The 27,869-nt window shown below is 35.5% G+C and overlaps 1 protein-coding gene across 1 annotated transcript in view; it reads right to left on the bottom strand.

The window, feature by feature from the left end:
* LOC150109564 (protein Obscurin-like) overlaps window positions 1–27,869 on the bottom strand; it is a 1,271,613-nt gene that overhangs the window by 686,016 nt on the left and 557,728 nt on the right. The window contains exon 45 of the mRNA XM_090402667.1: window positions 10,899–11,074. Within this exon, the coding sequence (XP_090258793.1) occupies window positions 10,899–11,074 (176 nt within the window). The remainder of the gene's footprint in view (window positions 1–10,898; window positions 11,075–27,869) is intronic.

Raw genomic sequence — 27,869 nt, 5'->3', positions numbered from 1 at the left:
CCCCCTTTATCACATCCAGGAGTCTACCAAGTACCCTGCTCATGTAATCAAGCCTACTACGGTCAAACAGAAAGAACTGTGAACATCTACATCAGCGAACACAAAAGATACGTCTGGAATTATCACTATGGCAAGCCGGGCCTAGCAGACCATGCTCTCGATACCCCTGCACACAGGATCAACTGGAGAAACACAAAAGTACTACGCAGAAGCTCTTACAAGTCGGAGAGATTGTTCTTAGAGGCGACAGAAGCCCTGAAACACTCCAAATCTCAACAAATATGGCTGTATTAACTTGCCTAAGATCTGGGAGACAGTCATCTTAAGAAAAAACTAAGTTTTTTTTTTTTTTTTTTCAGATAGAGGTCGCCAAAAATCAGGACTCTAGTCTTTGTGTTGCTGCTACAATTTTGTTTAACTAATCCGTTGATTACACCATGTTGTTATAGTCTCGCGTATTGTGACAAACTGTGTTTTTGTGCTCTGAAGATGCTGGTTATAACACCAGCGAAATATCAGCAATAAGTTAATAAATTAATTATTTATTAGTTTCTGTGTTCTAATATATACCGTTAAAAAATAAACAACAACTAGAATTTCCACAGACAATCACAAACATCCATGCCCATGGTGGGATTCGAATCCGCAGCCTTTTGGATGGAGAGCGGATATGCTAACCACTCGGCCAGCCAGGCTGGCATATACCTTCTAAACTTCAATCTACTGTCAACCATCACTCCCAAATCTCTTATCTCATTCATTTCCTGTAGTATAGCACTGCCAATATATTACACAGCCTTATATTTCTGCACTCCAAAATGCAACATCTTGCACTTATTAATATTAAAACTACAACTCCACTCCTTTGTCCAAGTAAAAAGTCTATTCAAATCTTCTTGAAGGAAATTAACATCAGCAGTGCTCCTTATAATTCTTCCCAAATTTGCATCATCAGCAAAGAACTGAAGATCTCCAGTCAGTCCACATTACATTATTTACAAACAAGTTAAGCAGCATGGGCCTAGGAACAGAACCCTGGGGCATGTCACTGGTTTCCCTTCTTTTTTTGAGACATTGCTCAGTCATACACAACCTGCTGGCCAATCTCTGATCCATCCAGTCAATATACTATCTATTCCCATCCTCTGAAACTTGTACATATTATGTGATAATCTATAAAACACTTTTGGAAAGTCCAAGAATATCACTGTATATGATTCTCCCTTATCGAATACACTTGTTACCTTACCATAAGTTGCAAGTAAATTGATAAAGTAGGACTCACCCTTTATAAATCCATGCTGACCATCATAAAGAATGCTATATTCATCAACTCTATCCTGTATTCTATTCCTAACCACTCTCCAACACCTTGACCAAAACTGCAGTTAAACAGACTGGTCTAAAATTGGAGACTTCTGTCCTAGAACCATTCTAGTGGAGTGGTACTATTTGCCTTCTTTCCACCCCTAGGAACCCTACCCACTGCAAGACTTTCATTAATTAACCAAATCAAGGGCATAGCCAAGTGTGTGCACATTACTTAAGAATACGTGATGATATGTCATCCATCATCACAGCCTCATTAACATTTAACCCAATCAACACTTTATTCACCTCTGATTCTTCACTTCTAATTCCCCTAATACTTGCCTTCCATCTATATATTGATATAGATGAAAGGCAAGTGTGTATATATATATATATATATATATGACTACTACTATTAACTCAGAGGTGGGATATGTTCATTTTAATATAAACTGACTAAAAATCCGAGAATTATAACAAATTGAGATTTATTTGAAAACGCAACATGTTTTGTCGGGATTGACTTCATCAGGCATTAAGAATATAGAAAGCTATTAAAAGACATTGAAAAAAACATTGAGATACTCTAAAGCTATACAATTATAAAGCTATAATATTCGACTGTAAATTACAGTTATTATGAACTTGAACTGTAGTCCGTGTTAAAGTTCTATTGTTGTACACTTGTGCGTGTGTGGAACCACGAGATCTCTAGTATCTGATAGTAGAGCTGAAAGAGTCAGGCAAATTATAGCTGAGATTATTGTTCATATGAAGAGGGTCCAAGGTGATTTCTTTTGACTCGACAATGTGGTGTTCTACCTCATTGTGGCAAATGTGTAGATTTGAAGTTGTTGCCCAATTTACTTCATGTTGGCGGCTTTCGTTGTTCGTGTTTATTGAAAACAGGACATGGCCTGATAGGGCAGTAGCTCTGGTTCTCTTGTAAGCAATGTCTCTCTGGTGTTCCTAGAGATGTAGGAGGATAGATTTCTCCATTTGGCCATAGTAAGGTTTTCTGCACTCACATGTGACTTATACACCTGGGAATTGTAAAAGGTTGTGAGATTGTTTGCAGTTGCTGAAACTTGATCTTATTTTTGGAAGAGTCGAGAAGCACGTTGTATGTTAAATTTCTTTAAGATTCTACTCAGTTTTTTGGATAGTGTGCTGATATATGGCAAGGAGATATACCCTTTGGAGTCATCCTGTGTCTCTACGTTGCTATGTAGAGAAAAAAAAAAACTAAAACTAAAACTAAACTAAAAAAAGAACTACAACATCTTAAATGGACATTTAAAAGCAATGGCTACTCTTTAAAAAGTATCAACAAACAATTATCCAACCGTCAACGTAGCAACGTAGAGTCACAGGACAACTCCAAAGGTTATATCTCCTTGCCATATATCAGCACACTATCCAAAACACTGAGTAGAATCTTAAAGAAATTTAACATACAAATGTGCTTCTCGACTCTTCCAAAAATAAGATCAAGTTTCAGCAACTACAAACAATCTCACAACCTTCTACAATTCCCAGGTTTATACAAAGTCACATGTGAGCGCGGAAAACCTTACTATGGCCAAACAGAGAAATCTATCCTCCTACATCTCAAGGAACACCAGAGAGACATTGCTTACAAGAGAACCAGAGCTACTGCCCTATCAGGCCATGTCCTGTTTTCAATAAACACGAACAATGAAAGACGCCAACATGAAGTAAATTGGACAACAACTTCAAACCTACACATTTGCCACGATGAGGTAGAACGGCGCATTGTCAAGTCAAAAGAAATCACCTTGGACCCTCTTCATATGAACAATAATCTCAGCTATAATTTGCCTGACTCTTTCAGCTCTACTATCAGATACTGGACATCGCATGGTTGCACACACGCACAAGTGTACAACAATAGAACTTTAACACAGACTACAGCTCAAGTTCATAATAACTGTAATTTAAGTAGAATATTATAGCTTTATAATTGTATAGCTTTAGAGTGCCTCAATGTTTTTTTCAGTGCCTTTTAATAGCTTTCTATGTTCTTAATGCCTGATGAAGTCAATCCCGATGAAACATGTTGCATTTTCAAATAAATCTCAATTTGCTATAATTCTTGGATTTTTAGTCAGTTTATATTAAAATGAATATATATATATATATATATATATATACAATTTTTTAAATTAACTGACTTAAAACCCGAGAATTATAACACAATGACATTTATTTGAAAAAACGCAACATCTTTCGTCAAGAATGACTTCATCAGGAGATAAGAACATAGAAAGATATTAAAAGACACGAAATTAACATTGACACACTCTAAAGTTATACAATTATAAAGCCATAATATTCGACTGTAAATTACAGTTATTATGAGCTTGAACTACAGTCCGAGTTAAAGTTCTATTGTTGTACACCTGTGCGTGCGTGAAATCACGCGATCTCCAGTATCTAATAGTAGAGTTGAAAGAGTCAGGCAAATTATAGCTAAGATTGTTATTCATGTGAAAAGGGTCCAAGGTGATTTCTTTTGACTCGACAATGCGGCGCTCTACTTCATCATGGCAGATGTGTAGGTTTGAAATTGATGTCCAGTTTATTTCATGTTGGTGGCTTTCGTTGTTCGTGTTTATTGTAAACAGGACATGGCTTGACAGAGCAGTTGCTCTGGTTCTTTTATAAGCAATGTCACGCTGGTGCTCTTCGAGACATAGTAAGATAGATTTCTCTGTCTGCTCATAGTAAGGCTTTCCGCATTCACAAGTGACCTTGTATACACCTGGGAATTGTAGAAGGTTGTGAGGTTGTTTATAGTTGTTGAAGCGTGATCTTATTTTTGGCATAATCGAGAAGCATGAAATCTATCTTACTACCCTCGAAGAGCACCAGCGTGACGTTGCTTATAAAAGAACCAGAGCAACTGCTCTGTCAAGCCATGTCCTGTTTACAATAAACACGAACAACGAAAGCCACCAACATGAAATAAACTGGACATCAATTTCAAACCTACACATCTGCCATGATGAAGTAGAGCGCCGCATTGTCGAGTCAAAAGAAATCACCTTGGACCCTTTTCACATGAATAACAATCTTAGCTATAATTTGCCTGACTCTTTCAACTCTACTATTAGATACTGGAGATCGCGTGATTTCACGCACGCACAGGTGTACAACAATAGAACTTTAACTCGGACTGTAGTTCAAGCTCATAATAACTGTAATTTACAGTCGAATATTATGGCTTTATAATTGTATAACTTTAGAGTGTGTCAATGTTAATTTCGTGTCTTTTAATATCTTTCTATGTTCTTATCTCCTGATGAAGTCATTCTTGACGAAACATGTTGCGTTTTTTCAAATAAATGTCATTGTGTTATAATTCTCGGGTTTTAAGTCAGTTAATTTAAAAAAATGAACATATCCCAACCCCGAGTTAATAGTACTATTCATATATATATATATCGTATATATATCAATAATACCACTATATTTTTATAACTCTCATTCTACTGCCATGACCATCCACAAGTGTCAACCTGCTATAATTGTTCTTTCTCTTGCTTGGCATATAGCAGAAAAATTCCCTTGAATTAACCCTGGCCTGACCAGCCAATCTCCTCTCATACTGCACTGTCACATTTCTGACTGTCCTGTACTTCCTCCATAGCAATTTCTTTTCCAGCAGAGCTGGTTTGATTTCACTGTTCGTCCATTTCACTCCCATTCTATTGCTTAACCCTTGGTATGCAGTTATAAATTGCTTTTGTCAGATGCTGCCTTGTGAGTTTCAATGCATTTTCATCATCTTTTTTGCTCAGTTCATCTATCTAATGTACTGATGTTAATTGACCACAGAATTATCTTATTATCAAGCTTTATACTTCCACATATATCCATTTTTGACAGTAACCTTTTCTTGTTTCATCACTTCCCAAACAAGTACCTCATGATCACTCTCACCAACCAGCTGCAGGATCAACACCACATTAAGAACTATATCTTGTGAAGTTATCATCACATCCAAAACATTAAAGCCTCTAGTTGCTTCAAACACATGCTGCTTGAGATACTTATCTCTCAGAAATTCCACAAACTCACTCTCCTTGTTTTCATAAACCATCTCCTCCTTCCATTCTATTCCAGTAATTAAAGTCTCCCATTAGATCACCTTCTTTTTAGATGTCCAACTAATTTGCCTACACATTTCACAATCAGTATTCTCTGTATTTCCTGACCTAAAACAGCATCCTATAACCTGTTTATTTCAACTTCACACCAAACAGATTGAGTCAAAATCTGTGCATGCACTATCAACTTCCACTCTTTGCAGACACAATTCATCTGCAATCATTAACAGCATTACCCCTCCTCTTTTCATGCTGTAGTATGAAAATAGGAGGGAGAATGCTGTTAATGATTGCAGATTGAATCAGCATACTCAAAAGCATGCTTTTGAGTATGCTGATTCAATCAATGCAAGAAACTCAACTCTCTTGTTTTGAATACTCCTTACATCTGTGTGCAAACCTAACAATCCCTGTGTGTTTGAGGCCATTCTACCAGCACCAACATTCTCTAATCTAGCTGCTATACCATACCTTTCTCTTTGGTCTAACCACTCTCATTTCCCTAATCCTGACTCTGACTTCCATTCCTACTTGTCTCATCCTTGCCTTTATGAATTCCATCATCTTGTGCTGCTGCAACTACATTTACAACCTCATATCCATCTTCCTCTTGTCGTACAATCTGTTTATTTGTGCTCTCCTGCTTCAAGTAAACCCGAATCATTAACTTCTGGACTCTGTGCCTTCTCAAAAAATAATAGACTTTCTAAATGCTGAACATAAAATCCATCAAATGTAATCTATCAGCTTTAAACCATTCCAACTTCTCTTCAAATTCACTCCACAGATTTACAAATTGAACCTCCTTCGCCTCACAGAAGGAGGTTCAATTATGTCTACTCTCCTACTATTCATTATGTTTGCTCTCCTTATCATATCTGGGCTACATGCCTATGACTTTTCCAACCACACTATTCTTCTTTACCTGCCCCAACAACTTACTCTTTTTTCCTCAACTTCACCATAGTCAATGTTCATTAGAAAAGTATTGCGCCTATGTAAATTCAGTTGGAACATTTCAATCAAGGTATCACTCCCATAAGTGTGGTATCATGTACAACTTCAGTGAGGAGGGAATGGCAGAGAAGGGACCAATGGTAAGATATATCAGAATGTGTATGAGGAATTGAGTAAACTCAACATTAACAAAGTGACAGGATTATTTAACATATAATATAGCATGTTTAAAGAGAATGTTTATTACAATGAGTTTCTGAAAGTAATGCTTGCACTGCATGCAAAAAAGTTTGTCAGTGAAATAAAAAAACAAAGTGTGAAGTTTCTATTTATTTTCATACACTACTTTTTATGCATAATCTTTCTGTCCTTCAACACATGTTCTCCATTATGTAACAAACTTTTCAAAGTTATCATGGCTAAAACTTCTTATGTCTGCTTTGATTGTTCATCACTTTCAAAACTGATACCCATCAGATGTGTCATCAAATTAGGAAATAGCCAGAAGTATTATGACTAGAATGAGGATGTTTCACAACTTCATATCTAATCTCTTTGATAGGCATGAATGGCCTTATGTTATCATGTTGCAAAAAAATGGTTTTTCCTTTGCACAAATGTGATTAATTTGTTGTTTCAACTTTCTCAAGATCTCAAGCTTTGCAAACATTGTCATCCCTTTCACCATGCAGTCCTGATAAATGACACCTTTGCTCTTCCAAAGGCAGTCAGGCATGAACTTTCTGCAGAAAGTTCAGTTTTGAAATTTTTGGCTCTCAGTGAAATAGGGTGGTGATATTCCATAGACTGAATTTTTATTTTAGGGTCATAATGATGTAACAAGCTTTCATCTATGGTCATGATTTTGTGAAGAAAAGTACTGCCTTCTTTTTGGCAACACTCAAGCAATCAACAGCAAGCCTCCATTCTCATTGGTTTCATTTCACCAGTTAAATGACATGGCACCCAAAATGTACACACTTTATCTTTATTCCAAATGGCCAATATATAATTTGGTTGACTTATGCTAATCTGATGTTCAATTTCAGCAATAATAATCTCTGATTTATTCACTGATTTTCATTAACTGCTCTGCTTATGGAAATCAGAGCTCTGTGCTTGGGCCATTGTTGTTTAATTTGTACATAAATGATATAGGAAATGCCTTAAAAGGATATTCAGTTGTTTGCTGATGATGCAAAGTTGGATAGTGCAATAAAAAATCAAGCTGATGTTGAGAGTTTGCAGGATGATTTAAATAAGCTCGTAAAATGGGCAAAAGGAAATGGATGTCAGTTCTATGGGGAAAAGTGTAAAGTTATGTATTTTGGAATTAAAAGATTACCAGCTGTGTACTACATTGATGGAACGGTACTCCAAGAGATTGATGAGGCTAAGGACTTAGGGGTGTTGGTAGATAGGGAGATAAAGTTCAGGGAACACCTTGCTAAGGTGTCCAAGATTGCACATAGGATTACTTGGTTATTAAGGAATACACTAACATCCAGAGATAAAGAGGTTATTATTCCCCTTTATCAAGTGTTAATACTTCCACATTTGGATTACTGTGCTCAGGTCTGGTCACCTGGATTCCTTGGAGATGAGGAGATTGTGGAGAGGGTTAAGAGGAGAGTGACTAAGTTGGTGAGTGATGTAAAAAATGCTCCTTACATTGACAGATTGAGAGCTTGTGGATTGCAGAGGTTGGTTGATAGGCATAAAAGAGGGGAATATGATAGAAACATTTAAATTACTAAAAGGTTTTCATAAGATTGATGCAGGGGAAATGTTTCAGCTGTGTGATAGTGATGGAAGAACAAGAGGTCATCCCTGGAAATTAAGGAAAAGTATGGTTAACAAGGGTGTGAGAACTAGATTTTTCACCTGGAAGGTGGTGAATGAGTGGAATGCATTACCTGACTCAGTTGCGAGTTCTTCGTCTGTAAATGAATTCAAGAACAGATATGATAGATATTGTTTTAATAGTTTGGGTCTCCTGCGATGAGTCTACTGACTCCATGGAGATACCATAATAATAATAATAATCTTCAGCTGCATTTTGTGGATGCCCACTTCATGACTGGTCATTAATGTTGCCTCATATTTTCATGCCAAAAATGTATTTACTAGGAATGTTTTAAATGCTTTGACAAGACAAACTTGTCAACACTCATGGGAGGGCCCTTCTGTCTCATTCAACCTAATTACCTATCATATTTCTCCTTGACCACATTCACTGATAATGTACTCACAACATCCAGTAGAAGCCCATTCTACACATTGTGTGCATATGAGAATCTGGATCTCACATGCATGCATACCTTCATTCAGCTTATAGAGATGACTGACATTTTCTTTTCACTAGTTATAAGCTGCCAAACATCTTGAATCTAAACTCTAAAGTCTCCTTACTAACTTGTAATGTTTCTACCAGATCTCCTTACATTGTCTACTTTTTAAACTTTGAAGTTTAAAATTTTATAGGCTAGTCTTTGTTATCCTGGATAATTTTGACCATTTCTCCATGTCCACAGAACTCAAGCAACTATATCTAAGTAAAATAATCCAGATTTTGCCTTGCTTTGTAAGTTAGGAGGATAACTTTTTTATTCCTACAAGTTAGTGTTCTCTTCTACCCTACAGTTAGTCACTGTGTGTGTGTGTGTGTGTGTGTGTGTGTGTGTGTGTGTGTGTGTGTGTGTGTGTGTGTGTGTGTGTGTGTGTGTGTGTGTGTGTAATGACTTAACCACCTTAGTTATATAGCCATTAAACCTCACCTCATTAAGTAGTATCCTCTGATCAATACTCTTGGAATACTTGTTAAGGACAAACTAGCAAAGAGGATACTCAAGTTTTCTTTTAACTTATTTCCATCTTTTAAAATAGAGATTACTCCCTTTTTTTAAGGTATGAATTATACTTAATATTTGGGAAGGATGGTGAAAAAACAAAACATAATAGCAGCATCTAGTACTACAGATGGGCTTGCAGAAAATGTCCACCTTCTGTTTTTTTTTTTTTTATTTTTTTTTTATTTATTTTTTTTTTTTTTTTAAGATTAAAGCATCAAAAAATGTAGTTTACTTGCATTCTCTTTTGTGAATCAAAATTTTGGAACTAGAATGAAGAAAGTTGTTTATATTGGATATATCATGTTCCAAACTATTTAAAAAAAAAAAAAAAGATGCCATTAACATAAATCCATTAAATAGCAGGTTTTGCATCAGCTTGCATAAGGAAATGTTTCACTTTTCCTTGAAAAGATTAGCAGAAGAAGGATATAAGAGGCTTCCCACAGCTAGTCCAAAAGTTTCCTTGTAAAGACCACTGTTTCATTTAAAAAAGTTTAACCAAGGGCAATGCTCAAACAGCTTGTGACATCTAGTGAGAAGATCTCTTCAATGAGGCTCAACACTTCATCAAGGAGTATAATGGTATAAAGAGTCACTCTTCCAGACTTGCACGGATGTCAGACAACAAGACAGAAATGAATGATAGTTTGTGAATAAAAGGGACTGAATTCTTGATGCATGAATCAGTGTGCCTAATGTGGTTTTTTGTAATAATACAGAAAAATATCTGGATAATAAATATATATGTGAGCTTCTTCTATCAACAATGAGGCTGTCAGGAATATTAAGACTTGCGAATCTTGAGTAAATCATATAATCTTGGAGTTTTCATAACAAATCTATTGACTAGTTGTGCCAGCTGTGAAGCAGCTCATTGGTTTCTTCATGAGATATTTTTGAAACATAATCAGTAGGGCTGATAACTACTGTCATATCTCCATTGTTTATTTTGAGAATGACTAATAAACCAAAAAAATTTTCTTATTAAACAAATTTTAATATACAAGCTGAATGCAACAGAGCACAAGAAATTTCAAAATTTGAGGATGATGAAAAAGTTTATATCCAGTAGACATATTGCAAAAGTGAGCAATATAGCTCAAAAGACACTTGGTTGTTGAAAAACATACTGATATGTAGGGGAAAAAAGTTATCATCTCTCTTTCTAAGCAGAGGAAAGCATCCACAGATGAGCAACCAATATAGTGACAGTTCTAAGGAATGGAATGATCCTTATAAGAATAGATTCAAGGCTTTTGGGTTGCAAAGTTTAGTTAATAGGCAGGAAAGAGGATATATGATGGAATCATAGGTTACTAAAAGGATTTTATAGAATTGAGGCAGAAAAAAATTTTAAATACATGACAAGCCAGGAAAGAACAAGAAGTCACCTCCCCCTTTCAAAAGTTATGTAAGGGTGTAAGGATATATTTTTGCTCAGAGAGGTGGTGAATAAGTGGAATAGGTCACCAGAGATAGTTATGAGTGCTTTGTCAGTGACTGAGTTTAAAGAAAGGCATGATAGGCATTGTGAGAATAATGGTTTGTATTCTCCTGTGGATTTGTGTCTTTGAATTCCTTGGAGATATGTAATAAGATATAATATATATGCATCTCTGACAACTTATAGTTTAATGCTACTTACTATTTACATCAACTTTGCCTTCTGTAGATGCTTTTCCCAGCTTGTTGCTAGCTTCAAAACTGAATTTTCCAGATAAGATTGTTGTAATAGATTCTATTTCTAAGATATAGGTTTCTGTTTCTTTCTTGAATATTTTGATGGTTGCTGAGGCAGACACATCTTCTCCATTTCTCTTCCTAATTAAATAACAATAATTTGTTAATAAAATTATTTCACAGTTTATTTTATTTTATTTTTTTAAAATCACAACTTTATATTTTACAGCTTTTGATTGTAATTTTGCTAAATTCATTGGTAGATGCTACAATAATATTCTGAAGTTGGAAAATACTCCTTATAAATATTTAAAATACTATCCTATTTGAATACAAAATGAATGATAGTTAATAACATCAAAGAAGTAGTTCTAAATTTATAAGCAAGCTATTTTAAAAACAAAAAAGACCACATGTAAGTATTAAAAAAAAAGTGCAATGAGTGAAATTGCAGCCAGTATATGACCAATACAGGCATACCCTGGTCATATAATATGTTAAGTTTCAAACCACTGTTGCTTAGTGAATCACTTATAGATTAATGCAATGTTTTTAATAACATTTTTAAGCAGTCATATATATATATGCATAAATAATGTAAATAAAGCATTTATTCATGTCAGATTTGCAAACAAAAAAATTTAGAATAATTTTCTCAAAGGAAAAGTTATTCTGAATAGCTTGGCTTAAGGGAATCCACCAACCAGTTTCATAATCAATCTACACCATTAAAAGTTCCCTATTTCAGAAATAAGACTGTTACATTTACAGATAACTGCAGTTGAAAGTTTATTTTTCACTTGGTTAAAGTATAATAAATTTAGTTTAATCCTTTATCCAAGTGTGAGCAAACAAAGTTTGCACCTGAAAGTATCTTCAGGACTGGGGTAAGGTGGTACAACACCAGAGCTCCTTGCAAAGGTGGAGCAAGCTACCAACACTCCTATCTCAGTATCTCCCATAATGCAAAACACATCTCCTTGCAGATATGTCTAATGTTATGCATTAAGGGAAGGGCCACAACCCAGACTAGTTTCGACCTTTATTGAGGTCTCTTCAGTGGGAGCCAGGCCCAAGTGGAGATACCAGGCAGAAGAATTAGCAGGTCATCTCTACCTATAGGAGTTGCCAAATGGTGTGCCACCCTTTTTTAATAAATTACTCTGGATTTAGAGAAAGATGTTGAAAGTTTATTTTTCACTTGGTTAGAGTATAATAAATTTAGTTTAATCCTTTATCCAAGTGTGAGCAAACAAAGTTTGCACCTGAAAGTATCTTCAGGACTGGGGTAAGGTGGTACAACACCAGGACACTCCTTGCAAAGGTGGAGCAAGCTACCAACACTCCTATCTCAGTATCTCTCATAATGCAAAACATTAGACATATCTGCAAGGAGATGCATCAACTCCTATAGGTAGAGATGACCTGCTAATGCTTCTGCCTGGTATCTCCACTTGGGCCTGGCTCCCACTGAAGAGACCTCAATAAAGGTCGAAACTAGTCTGGGTTGTGGTCCTTCCCTTAATGCATAACATTAGACATATCCGCAAGGAGATGCGTTTTGCATTATGGGAGATACTGAGATAGGAGTGTTGGTAGCTTGCTCCACCTTTGCAAGGAGTGCCCTGGTGTTGTACCATCTTACCTTACCCCAGTCCTGAAGATACTTTCAGGCGCAAACTTTGTTTGCTCACACTTGGATAAAGGATTAAACTAAATTTATTATACTCTAACCAAGTGAAAAATAAACTTTCAACAGTTTTAACTTATGGATCTGAGAGCTGGGTCAGAAGTAAAACACTTGACCAAAGACTAGAGACCGCAGATATGAGAGTCCTGAGAAAGATTATAGGTGTGAACAGATGGCATCAATGGCAATATCATATTAAAAATGAGGATATTAGGAAAGAACTTGACATTTTCAGCATCCAGGAATGCATTAGCAGAGCTAATCTCAGGTAGTATGGTCACCTAAACAGAATGGGCAAGGAAAGATTAGCAAAACAAGTGTTCTCTGCCAAGTTGGCAGCAAAATGACCAAGAGGAAGACCAAGATATAGGTGGATTGATACTTTACAAAGTGCCTTAGACAATAGAAATATAAGATCTGATAATGTTGGAGTCTTGACAAGTAACAGACTGATTTGGAGGAAAATTGTAGATAGGAAGTTAGTAATGATATAATTTTTTCATGTAGTTCTATCATATCCTGTACACCCCTTGTGGGTACATGGCAGGAATTTGATGATGATGATAAAGGTTTAAATGCAGTTTAAATGAATATGCAGTTGTTTGCATGTGATGCAAAAGTGAGAAGAACTATAAGGAGTAAAGAATATGTTGTGTCCTTAATAGAGGATTTGAATAGTTTGGTGAGGCTACCAGTTCATGGTTGTCAAGTGTAAGGTTTGAAATTTAGAAGGCAAGGAGAGGATACAATCTCACAATGGATGAAGGCAATGATGAGAAAACTGAAATGCAGAGAAAAGTGGGTTATTGGTTCATTGTATAAGACCTTGGTTAAGCTGCATATAGACTACTGTGTGCATATTTACTCACCTGGGTTTTCTAAAGAATGTCTATATATTGGAAAAGAGTAGAAGAGTAGCCACTACCATCAGGCCTGTGGAATATTGGACATGAATGCATAATAATAATAATAATGAATGCCATTTGCAGAGCATGGTACATAGCAGGAGAAAAACTGATGTAACTAAAACATATAAGTTGGTAAGGCATTGTTACGATTGATGTGGAAGTTGAAGAACATATAACCATAGTTAAAAATGATATTTGTTTAGTCAGCCATAAAACAAATTATCTGCTAATGTTAAATTAATTAAATGATTTTATCTTTAATAGTGGTTATGTGTTCTTCAAATTATGGATATCTCACAGATTTCTCTACATCATGGAATGTTAGAAGAGATTTTTCATAGGATGAATCAGTAAATGGGTAGAAATGGAGGACATTGCCATAAGCTGTACAGCTTACATCACTGTATAAAGAAGACATCAGTGTAGTGAGTGGAGAAACAGTAAATGGGTGCAAGGCATGCCTTGATAAGCTTTGTGCACAAAAGTGAGGACTTCCCCTGATGATTTGACTAAATGGAAGTCTGATTATATTAATAATGATAATAATTTTTATTGTTATTATTATTATGAATGCTCCTCTAGAGAGTTCAAGGACTCATTTAGACACTAATATCATATCTCCCTTTGACTACATTTACAAAAATTGCACCCATGCATTTAAGTCCCTGCATCCAACAGTAGTCCATTCCACATACTTGCCACATCCACGAAAAGTTGAACCTTATGTACTTTCAAACTACACTTCCAGCAAACTTCCAGGAATGCCCTCCCACCCACTCCCCAAGTTCTAACTTATCATATATAAACTTAAAATTTCACTACAAAGCTTCCCTTATTAACTAGAATACTTCTATTATAACTCCTCTCCTATGTCTAGTCCTCAAAATGTGAAGACATCATTCCATAGGCCAGTTATCATCTTAGTTACTTGCCTCTAATTATTTTCAACTGCCTTCCCATAATCCTTGAACTCAAGTGTCCATACGTGAACACAGTAATCCACATTGTGGTCTGATCAAAGCCTTTCAAGTGGCTATAAAGTAAATAACTTCTTTACTCCTACAAGTTAATGTTCTCTTTAACAGAGATGTTATCCAGTGTGATGACTTAACTATCTTAGCAATTCCGTACCTAAACTTTCACTCAGAGTCCATAATAAGCCTCTTTAATATAATAATAATGCCAGAGTCAACTTTGGAGCCTGCTGTGTCTCAGAAAACACTTCTAAGCATGCAGCCAACATACTTATTTAGCTCACAGCATAAACCCTCACTTTTAAATTAACCAATCATGATAATAATCCTCATTCTTGTGTCTTTTTTCAGGTGAACTCTGAATAATAATAATACTAACTATTATTATTATACAAACTCCTGGAGTGAGGATGTATTGAGAGAGGCAATAGTAAGATGCAATCTAACTGAGACAATATCTATCACACCACATCGTAAATTGATTCAATATTTGTATACGTCTCGCCTCATTCAGAAAAACATTCTACTCGCCAATCACTTTCCATGAAAAAAAAAAGAAGTCATACTTCACTCTCATATGCAAAACCACCTTTATATAATTTCCAAGAATGGCCTCTTCTTCCCTATCTCCTTGTCTCTCCTTCAACCCTTTGAATAATATCCTGAGTATGTATCTAGTAAGCTCCTCTTAACAATTCATATGTCTCAATCATATCACTCCTCCTCTGCCTTATGAAACCATGCAAATTACATTCTCTCAACCTGTCATCAGTATTGCAAAAACCCAATACTGTTTTTGTCATCTGATTCTGGACCTTTTTAAGAGCTTCCTTCTCTCCTAGAAATCCACGCAAAGAAATCTGTGTTCAGCAGTCCAGATATGGTCTAATCAAGGTACAGTAACCTTATAGAGTGGAATGATTACATTCTTATATGTAATTGTGAATGTTTTTCTTAGTATAGTGGCATTTCTTTTGTACTGTTTTCATCAGTACAAAAGAAATACAACTTCAATTCTCTATCCACTAAGATCCCAAGATTCCTTTGTATTAAAATAACTCCAATATGATAAAGAATGTTACATTTCTGAGTTCCAAAGTGTAAAACCTTACATTTATTGGGGTTCAATTGATATCCCACCTGTCTGCCCATATAGCTTATCTATTTGAATTGCTCTGACGAACCAGTACATCAGAATTGTTCTTAACAGTTTTTCTCAACTTTGTGTTATTTGCAAACAGCGCATGATATTCACATTATTCATCATATTCTCTTCATCATAGATGTATGTGGATGTCTTCAGGTTGAAAAGTGATTAACTCACCTTCAACTGAAAAACATCTTTATACACCAGCATATTTATAAGGTTGTTTTTCAGTTGAAGGTGAGTTAATCACTTTTCAACCACTTCAGAAACAGTGTTTCTGAAGATTACAACTGCAAATTCAGATGAATCAGCATGTAACAAATTGTATAACTGATGATTTCGAGAAGAAAGTGGAGACACATTCACACAGAAAGGGATCACTCAACAGGATAAAAGGCAAAAGGCTGTACCAAGTAAATTGTTTGAAGGAAGCTCTTTTCGTGAAGAAATAAAGTTGTAAATATGTCTTGAAATGTCTCAAATACATCATCTAGATGATTTCGTGTGGGGAAGAATAATTAGTGGAAAGCTTGAAGAGGACTTCAGAAATACTGATATTGCTAGAGAATTTGCAATCTCACATAGCATTGTATCCAGGCTCTAGGCAGCATTTCAAACAAATAGAAATATGTTTCCAGACATTTGCTAAGAGGTCACCCTTGCTCTGTCATGGAACATGAAGACAAATATTTGGTTATAACAGCAAAATGTAATCAATGTACCATGGTCAGGTCAGCTTGCAACTTGGCTCCATTCAAGCACAGGTACATGGATAGGCCTATATGCCTGAAGCCTATATATATATATATATATATAGAATAAGAAGTATATATAGAAGTGGCATTGTATCCATAAAAATTGAACAAAATACCGACAGGCTAATGTACTCTTTACAGATGAGAGTTGTTTTAGTCTTTCTTCAGATTCTAGACTAGACAATACTTGATCTGGCATGAAAGTGGTACCACTTATCATCATAAGAATATTCTTCAAAGGGATAGATACAGCAGTGCTGGGTCATGGTGTTGGGAGTCATTATGCTTAATGATGAACCGAGCTACAAGTGCTGGAAATAGGGACTATGACTGGTGAATGATATTGCAATGAAGTTCTTCAACATCATGTTAGATTCTTCTGTGGTGTAGTAGGTAAAGAATTAATTTTTACTGGATGACAATGTCATACCACATCATACACGAGCAGTTCAGATACTTCTGGAGACCAAGAATATTAATCAAATCAAGTGGCTAACATGCTCCCCAGATCTCAACCCCCATAGAAAACATTGGGTATGCAACAGGGAGATGCATTACTGCTCGAAATTCTCCTCCAGAAAATAAACAAGGCCTTATCTTTGCTCTGAAGGAGGAGTGAGCCAGTTTGCCTCAAGAACTCCTGAATCACTTGGTGCTGAGCATGGTATGATGTTGTGAGTACTGCATTGTAGTTTGGGATTGACATATTCCATACTGAAATGTCTCTCTGCATAGTTTTCTGTAAGCACTCTACATTAATTCCTTAACTATGGCCTTATGAAATTTGTAACTTTTGCCAAAAATGAATTGCAATTTTCATCTCACAAAAGAGGCAAACCAGCAACACACAATATGTGAAGTTTATACAAAATTTATAACATTTTGTGTAATGTAATTTATTAGAATGGTGGCAATAAATTTATGTCCACATTTGACTAGATGCATGAAATTTTTTTTCATATACAGGCAAAAGTTGTTTGTTCTTAGGTTTTGGACACCAGTGTATTTCTCTTATAATGCAAATCACATCCAGGTCTTTTTCAATCGAAGAGAACATTGCTCCTTGTTCTTAAAATAATACTGCTATTATTATAATTATTATTATATGAAGTATCTCCATAGAGTCAAAAGACTCTTTGCTGGAGACCCATGCTAACTATACACACGCATTGCCTACATACCTCTCCTTAAACCTCATTTACTGTTGGGGTTTAAATAACTAAAAAAAAAAAACTAGTCTGCACACCTTTAATAACCTTAGTATTATACAACTTCACTGCACAACATGTATTAAAAATTTCTTTTGTATCAATATTTTAGAATCCATTTAGTAACTTATATGTTTCTATAATGTCCCTTCTCCTCTGCCTGGTAACCAAACTTTGCAACCCATACAACTTCAATATATCCTCAGAAAGAGCATTCCACAGACCTGTCATCTACACCAAGAAACCAAGATGACCAAATCGGTACACGATAATCAAGATGTAGCCAAATCACATAAGAGGAACACCACCTTCTAAGGCCTGTCTGTTATTCCCCCCCCCCCTCAAGGCTCATATCTATTCCCATTTTCTCAAACTTATGTAAGAGTTACTGAAAAAAGAGATGAAGAAAGAAAGAAGAAATAATGTTGGATTCAATATCCACTTAATTTGAATAATTATGTAAGAGTTTTCCAAGTAGTATTTCATCCAGCAGCATCATGGTGTAGCCATTTTGTTTATCCAATTTTGCTGTCACTTTAAGGCCAGGACCTACCTTTTTACAAAATGATATTGCTCACCACAGAGTATCATCTTCTATCCACCCATTTCTGAATTGTACCATTAACCAACTTTTTTAATACTCATAACCATCACTCCTTAGATACTAACTATGTGTAATTTGCTACTTTGCCTTGGAGCAACCTTTATGTAATGGAATTATCTTGCCTTCCTTCTTTCCACTCCCTTGCCAGTGCTGAGACAGATTAAATAACTTTGTGAGGATAGACTGGCATACTGTCAGTATGCCAGTATGGATGCTTAGCATATTTTTCAATATGCTGAGCATCTTGACTTCATCTATCTTATTTCTAACATCAGCCTCTGCTAGATCAGTAACTGCAAGGTTCTCACTTGGATGATATACTCTTACAAAGTGATCCCCTAGTTGCTCAACTATTTCTTCTGTTTCTGTTGCTTTTCTCCCATTGGCATTGAGTAAAGTTATCCTTCCATAATCATTCTTTCTCTTACTTGCTACATAACGAAAAAACTCTTTGGATTTACTTGGCCTGCTTAGCTAATTTTTTCTCATAATCTGATTCATTCTGCCTTACCATACTAATCACCCTTTTTGCCTGCTCTTTGTATTGCTCATGAGCATACTGATCACCCTTTTGTTTATATATCCACCACAATGATTTCTTACTTTGCAGCTCCTGCTTTATACTGGTATTCATCCATTTAATCCCTACTCAGTTTATCCTCCTGAACCTAGGTATGCTGCCTGATACCATCTCTCTTTCTCTTAAATAATCCCTCACCACTTGCCGTGTACTACTCATGGCACTACTCCAGTCTGCAACCAAGTCTGTCATAACTGCCAGCTCTGTAGTTCTACATAAATCCTTTCTTGTCTGAGAATTCCACGTTGAGCAACATCCCAGGACAAGACTGCATGGTCACTTTCCCTGATTGGAGGTGAATTGGTACTGTAGCTATGGAGAGATCTTCTGAGGCTATTACTGGAAGATCCAGCACTTTCAAATGCCTCATCCTTTCCATCACATGCTGTTTCAGGTAATTATAACTTAGTAACTGTCTAAATTCCATTTACATAGAATAACACATATGCCACAGTAAAATAAATTTATTATGTACACATTTCGTCTTATGTACTGTGATACATCATTAGTGCAAAAAGCAAACAACAAAAAGGAATTGAATAAGAAAACAGTGAATGCATACTTAAATTGGAATCCCTCTAGGTACATACATACACAAGTGTATGTTCATGGATTAAAACTATTAGGCTGAAATTAAAATTAATTAAAAATAAAGCATATATGATAAGAGATAGAATTTAATTGAATACAATTGAGGATAACAATTTCCCAAACTTTTGGTATAGTAAGGCAGTAGTTCTGATCGAGATTAGGCCTATGAGTAGAGCTTCAGCACCTTCTTTGTATAAATGTTCGTGTTTATATATATGTATGTACAAAACCCTAAGCTGCTACATAGATGTCTATGTAGCAGCTTAGGGTTTTGCCATTGGATCCTGTAGCTAGCATTTTCAATTCCATGTTGTACAAGGCCAGATTTGTGAGGTTTGATAAGACGGATGTGGTCTTGATGTTTAGAGATACATTTATTTATAGATCTTCCTGCTTGTCCATAGTAAAGACAAGTTGCACGAACATGGTACTTATCATATGCCAGGTAGCATCAGTGATGAGAGTTTGTCTTTTGGAGAAGGTAGCAGGTTATGATTTGGATGATGGGCTTATAGGTAGCAATGAGTTGATATTTTTTCATAATTTATGCAACATGTTCAGAGATGCCTTTAATATATGGTATAGGAGTCCTGTGGGCTTCATCCTGACTGGGTTGCTTTATAGGAGAGTGGTTGATTATTTTTTGGGTTATTATTGGATTATATCCATTTAGTAAGGCTGTTTCTTTGATTCTGGTTTCTTTGTTTCTTTAATTCTGGTTTTAGATTCTTCAGTAAAACAAATCTTGCATGTTCTGGATACTAGAGATTTTCTGATGCCATATCTTTATTTAGCGATGAGTGACCAAGATGGTCACTATCATTATAAGGAGTATTACACGTCTGTGTAATACTCCTTATAATGATAGGTTGAAGGTTTGTGGGTTACAAAGTTTAGCTAATAGGAAAAGGGGGAGCATGATATAAACTTTTAAGATATTAAAGAAGTTTTATAAAATTGATGCAAGTGAAATTTTTCAATATATTACTAATAGTCAGAGAACTAGGGACCATCTGTGGAAGTTGCATAAACGTGTTAGTAGGGGTGTGTGGATGAGATGCGTGGACACTGGTCAGTGAGCAGAATGAACTGCCAGAATTGGATGAGTTCCCTGATGGTGAATGCATTCAAGGATATGTGTGATAGGATTTGTGTGTATAATGATTAATTTCGGTCTCCCACGATGAATCTCCAGAATCCATGGAGATGCCGTAAAATAATAATAATAATAATAATAATAATAATAATAAGAAGAATAATAATAATAAAAGGTTGGTTTCCAGTAGACAGAAGTCGAAATGGATCCATCTTGCTTATGCTGGATTTGTACATCAAGAAAGGAGATTCTTTTCTAGTGTGAACTTGATATGAGGATGTAGGGTGTTGATTTTTTGTAAAAATGAGTAAAGTTCTGGTTTTGTATGACTCCAAACTGCAAAGACATCATCAACATACCATAGCCAAATTGTTGGTTTGGGGTCAACAGCAAAAATTCTTTCTTCTAGGTGTTCAAGAAAAAAGTTGGCTAGGTTAGGTGCTAAGGGTGAGCACATTGTGGTTCCTTCCTCTGTTTATATATTTTATCTTTTCATATGAAGTGACTTGATGTAATTACAAATTTGAATAATTCCATTATGTCCAATGAAAATTTTTAACTCCAAAATTTCCATCAGACATAGTGAAGAGAGAGAGGCAATGTCAAAAGGTCAAAGCTTGATAACCTGTATTTTCCAGTTTCATCTCTTTTATTCTAGTATGAAACTGGCAGATACAGATTTATGGAATTTCATACAAGAGATAAACTCTTCTTCAAAAGGCAAACTCTCACCACTGATGCTACTGGCATATACAAAGTACCATGTTTGTGCAACATGTCTTTACTATAGACAAATAGGAAGATCAATAAATAAACATATCTCTGATCAATATAACATCCAGCTCATCAAATCTCACAAATCTGGCCTTGCGAAACATGAAACTGAAAACATTAACCACAGGATTCAGTGGCAAAATGCCAAGCTGCTACATAGACCATATATAAACATGAATCTTTATACAAAGAAAGTGCTGAAGCCCAACTTCATAGACCTAATCTCAATTCAAATGACTGTCTCAGTGTACCAAAAGTTTGAGAAATTGTTATCCTCAACTGTATTAAATAAATTTTATATCTTATATATATATATATATATATATATATATATATATATATATATATATATATATATATATATATTTTTTTTATTTTTAATTAATTTTAATTTCACCCTAATAGTTTTAATCCATGAACACGCAATTGTATACCAAGAGGGATTCCAAGTTAAGTATGCACCTGCTCCTTATTGTTGTTTGTTATTTGTACTGATGATGTCTTATGACACGTAAGATGAAATATTTACATAATAAATTTATTTTACTGTGGCATACATGTGATTCTATAGTTATGGATACTCCAAAGGGTTTCATTATACAAGAAAGTAAATTCCATTTCCTTTCCATTGTGACACATGCCCATGCTGCACTCATTGCACTAATCTGGCAAAGCATGATGTCCACATTTTCCTCAGATCAACAGCAATTACAATATATTTTGTCTTATTGGTCTCTGCTCACACCAGACAGCCTAAAATGAACCTTCTTACTCAGACCTAAACTATAATACTCCTTACATTTTATCCCTGTAACTACATCATTCTCTGTCAACCAGATATTGCTGATGATGATAATTTTTGGCCAAATCAAGCTGATCAGTGCAAAAAACTCCTACCTTTATTTCCGATACGTCTGACATTTGTGTACATGCATTTCAACATCACCTTGGGCCCACTGTTATCCTTGAGTAATGTCATTAGCAACCTATTCAGATTTAAGATGTTACTTTTGAGACCTAGGAAACTGCACTCAGTTGTTCACAGCCATTTCTGCACTCAGTACCCTCCATGATTTACAGTGCTGAAGGGATTTTAGGTTATCAATTAATTATAATACTGATAAAACCTCCTTTCAATCTTTCTTTCTTTTTTTGATGAACTGCCTTCATCGATGATTTACTGTTGTGATGAACTGTGAATTTTAACAAATTGAATTTCAATCTACAGCTTTATCAATTATTTGTTGTTTAGCATGTTGACTGCCAACTACAAGATAACTTGTAGTTGACTGGCTTATTAAGGATGCCAACCATGAGTTATCTCATATTGTGTTTTTCATACTGAATATTAGTATACCAGAAGCACGCTCCCTACCCATGGGAGACTAAAATCGTTCAACAAATAATATAATCATACAAGCTCTGAAAATTTTATTACTAAAAAAAGTTTGAACTATATATATATATATATATATATATATATAAATCACTCCAAAACACAAGTGACTGCAAGGTCTATAGTATATAAATGGCAAAGAGCAAAGTAATTGGTTGATATTTCCTTTACAGAGCTGGTTGTAATCTCAAGAAAATACTTGACTGGAAAAACTGTTTCACAGAACTAAGGTAGATGAAATGAAAGATAACTGGGAGTAGCTAGTTTGGTGAGTCAGCAATTCACTGACTCACCAATCAATTGAATGAAAAAAAAAAAAAAGGTATGTTGGGCAGGTGTGGCTCATGTTGCTGTTTGTTTAGCAGACATGGTGGGGGCACATAATGGATTTGAGTTCTGCAGAACAATGTCCAATGAAATATCTGTAAAAGGGACACAATCCAGAAACCAACCAACAGTGAGATAGTGGCTGAAGAGTGTCTGTGAGAGTGTGAGAGAGTCCTTAGTCAAACAAACTACTCTCTTCTGAACAGCATCAAATATTTTTAGAGGTGTTTCAAGTGCACACCTCAAGATGCCTCTCAGTATCTTGGGATACTGAGAACAATATCCCAAGTTTGGAAAGCTTGGGAACTTCTAACCGAGTAAGTAACTGGACAGATGAAAAGTAACAGCTTGAGCAAAAGAGGATGCCAAATTTTCTCAAAGCTCAGGATGTTATACAAGCAATGTGATTATGCTAGGAAAGAGTCAATCTGAGAAGAGAGTCTGATCTTGATCGGTAAAAGCTGAGCATTGTCAAAGGTAGAAGAACTAAAGTATTTTTTTGTAAAACAAAAAGACAAACCTGTGTTTTGGAAGCACTGAAAATTAGTTTGCTATTGTTCGATGTAGGATGGTGTAGAGATTTGTGTTTAGGCCACTTGTTGTAGATGACCTTGAAGCATGATATCTTTGAAAACAAGCAATGTTCCCTAAGCTGTATACTTTTGTGTGTATGTGCCAGTCAAAAAAAATTGTGCACATGCCCATAAGTGTGTGTACAAAATTTTTGCTTTCAGAATTTCTAATTTATAATCAATAATTTTTGAATGTACTATAAAAATGAATTATATAATAAATCACTTATTTTACATAGTAATTTCTCCAATGTCTCCACTCCAATATTACCCTAATCTATTCCAACTTAATACACTCAAATTAGTTAATTTTTGGTTGTACCATATGGGTGAAATTACACTAACATCAGGAAGTTACAGAAGCATATTTGTTTAGAGTGTCTACAGTGTAAACCAAGCTTTCTCAACTAGGGTTACACAAGACATCACTAGAGGTTTCCTTAAGAGATCATGATTGAAAAAAATAAAATAAAAATAAATAAATATCACACACACACGCACACACATATATATATATATATATATATATCAGGAAGTTGCAGAGGCATATTTGTTTAGAGTGTCTACAGTATAAACCAAGTTTTCTCAACTGGGGTTACACAAGACGTCACTAGAGGTTTCCTTAAGAGATCATGATTGAAAAAAATAAAATAAAAAAAATAAATATCACATATATATATATATATATATATATATATATAGTATACTGCTCAGTGTCAAGCACTACCAAATGCCTTGGAAATGTCAAGTGCAATAGCTCATGTTTCTTCAAGCCTTTTTATATTATATAATATATTATATAATATTTATGTGATGTTATTTTTTTTTTTTTTACAATCATGATCTGTCACAGAACCTCTATCAACATCTCATCTCACTAACACTAGGGTTCTGCAGAACCTTGGTTGCAATACCCTGGTCTAGACTGTAAGACAGACGTGTGTTGTGTTCAGGGGTATATGTTATCTATAATCTATATGAGAGATCTGCTGTGGATCTTCATTAGTAAAATCCATATTTAATTGTCAATGATTAGTTGAAAGTTCTCCAGGTATTGAAGAGGTTGACTATTGATGACCTTCTCCATTACTTTAGACAACACTGAGTGAAAGATAGGATGATAGTTTGAAAATATGTACATCACTTTCCTTTAAATTCTGTGTATGGAGTGGATGCCAACTGAGTATAATATAGTGGATAAAGGATAAAGAAAAAGTGTTACTTCAGGAACACATCTCTTGAACACAATTGGTGGGATTTCATCAAGACCAGAAGCCTTTTTTGATATCCAGGTTTTTTTTCAAAATTCTGATGAAAGCTTTCTTACAGAAGGCCACAGGAGCTACGCAATGATAAAGAGGGAAGTGATCTGCCTTGGTCATCTATTCTAAAGTTTGATGAGAAGAACGATGCCAGAAGAGCAGTTTTATCTTTAGGTGATATTACAATACTATTATTTGGATAATAAAGAGGTATAAGCACAGATGGATAAACATTATACTCAACAGCTTTTGATAGGGGACACTAACTACCATAGATTTAGTTCTGTTAATGAAGAATTTGCAACTGTTGCAGGCTTCGGTGTAGGCTGTGAACGAAGCTGGAGCTTCTGCCTCAAGCCACTTGAGATAAGGTGTTTTCTTTTCTTGGGCTGTCCAGGCACACTTTTATGAAAAACCATGGCTTCGATATATAGGATGAGAATTCTGAATAGAATGGGCTTTCATTCCTATATGAATAACTTCTGCAACAAGAACACAGCAATTGATCTAGAGAGTAGAACCTATAGTTTAACCATCAAAAGGAGGAGTAAAAATCTCAGAGATCTTAAAATAAGCTATGAATTTCCTTCAATGAATTGCTGTTTGATGAAATGTCTTTCAATTGAATATTATGTGTCGCAACATGGATAAGTGGATAAACATCAAAAATAGTTAGTATATGGCAGAGAACCAACAGAAGGCAGGTGACCAATGTAGTGCCATAGGCCTCTGTATTTGGGCAGTTGCACTTAATCTGTACATTGATGATATGGAGAATGATTTAAAGCAGAATATCCAGCTTTTAATTGATATTGCAAAACAGCCATAGAATATACTGGGAGCCACAGGGCTAGTTAACCTCACTGATGAAAATAGAATCCCAGAAGGTGATTTAAATAGACCATTAATTTAATCAAAAGATAATGCTTATCAGATGAATTTTGCAAAGTGTAAGGTTATTTACATTGGGGTGAACAGATTACACTGTGTATATCATACTGACTGTAAGAAACTGAAAATGCAAAGGAATGGAGGAATGATGGAAGCCAGGGTAATGAAATCAGAGGGCACATTGAAAAACTGCACAAAAAAAAAAAAAAAACCTGGCAAGTAAAGATAAGGTTATTGTTTCTCTCTATAATGCTTGACCAAATTGTGTGTACATGCATTTCACATTCCATTGTTAGTGACATAAGGGAATTGGCTACACCATGACACCACATCACCTATACATCACAAAGGAATTTGTCAAAATACAACATGGAAAACTAGAAAAGTCAGAGCAAATGGGAATGGGTGGGAAGTTGGTAGCATGTATGGTGGGGGGATGGATGACAGACATAGACCATAGTATATGGTGGAGTGGAATCTAGGAAAATGAGAGTAGCTAGTGAAATGCCTCAGGGTTCTGTGCTAGGGTCTCTACTCTGTAATTTGTATATTAATGATATAGTAAAAGGTTTAAGGTGAGAATATTCAATTGTGTGTATTCAACTGTCTGCACGGTTAGCCTAGTGGCTATGCACTTCGCAACTATATGCCTTGGAAAGGAGTGTCCTGGGGTTCGACTCCCATTGCTGACGTGAGGAGTTTATGCATCTTTCTCAGACATAGCCAAGTTAGCAGGTCTTGGACGTGGACAACATGGTTTTTCTCTCCCAGTTTATCTGGGATTTTTACTCTCATAAGCAGGCAAACCAGCACCATGAACATACACAGCTACAGTCATAGAATATACCAGGAGGCATAGGGCCAGTCACCTTATCCTTGGGATGGGCATGACTTAGAAGGGCTTAAGATAGCTCTGTAACAGGCAGTAAGCCTAAAACGTAGAAGGGAGAAGAAGGATATTCAACTGTTTGCTGATTATGCAAAACTGGAGAGAGAGCAATAATTGGTAAAGGTGATGATGATATCCTGTAGGATGATTTAAATAAATTGGCATTGTGGGCAAAGAATAATGTTTGTCAATTGAATGTAAGGTTATGCACTTTGGGTTGAAAAGGTTACACACTATGTATCACATTAATGGTACCAGATTGCATGAAATTGATAAGGTGAGGAACTTAGGTGTAATGGTAGACAAATAACTGAAGTTCAGAGAGCACATTGCAAAAGTTAGTAAAATAACTCAAAGGTTTTCTTGGATGTTGAAAAATATGTTAACAAGTAAAGATAGGGAGGTTACTGTCAGTGGTGGCTCATGGCTTGAAATTGTGGGGGTGCTGCTGCAACTTTCGAAATATACATACACACTATAAGTATAGTGTATACATGTTTGGATAAAATATCAAAATTATGGTAAAAATTAAAAAATATATAAATAAACATGAAAAAATATTGTTTATTATTGATAAAATTATACAGTTTGGTATAATTCAAAATTACTTAAATATAAAATATTATTATTCTTATTATTACGGGCAGCTCTAAGGAGTCCTTAGACTCATTGAAGGAGGTACGACATCATGTCAAGAACAACTATTCAACGTTCACACAACGTTCTATCATACTTCACCCTGAACTCATTTACAGTCATGGCACCCACAACAGACTCTGGCAGCTTATTCCACTCATTTACCACTCTCCAAGTAAAAAACCTAGCTCTAGCACCCTTGCTAATTACACTCTTACCAAGCTTCCATGGATGGCCCCCTAGTCCTCCCACTACCAGTCCTAATCTCAAAAATATCTTCTAAATTAATTTTATAGAAATCCTTCAGTAATTTGAATGTCTCAATCATATCACCCCTTTTCCTATCAAACCAATTTCTGCAGAAATCTCTTCCACAAATCTTCAACCTGTTCTCATAAGGTTCATTCCATAGTCTTGCTATCATCTTGGCCACTCGTTTCTGGATCCTCTCCACTTCCTCCCCATCAAGAAGAAACACTGGTGCCCATATCTGGGCACAGTAGTCTAGATGGGGTCTTATCAAGGTTCAATACAGAGGAACAATAACCTGTTTGTCTCTGCTCGTTAAAGTGTTTTTCAGTAACCAAGTGATTTGATGAGCTGATTTTGCCACTTTTGCGATGTGTCCCCTAAACT

This window comes from Typopeltis vanoorti, chromosome 2 (assembly GCF_054136105.1).
Source record: "Typopeltis vanoorti isolate ZY-2024b chromosome 2, IOZ_Tvanoo_1.0, whole genome shotgun sequence".
NCBI classification, from domain to species: Eukaryota; Metazoa; Arthropoda; class Arachnida; order Uropygi; family Thelyphonidae; genus Typopeltis; species Typopeltis vanoorti.
The sequence above is the reverse complement of the archived record's forward strand: the minus strand, read 5'-3'. Positions and strand labels throughout refer to the sequence as shown.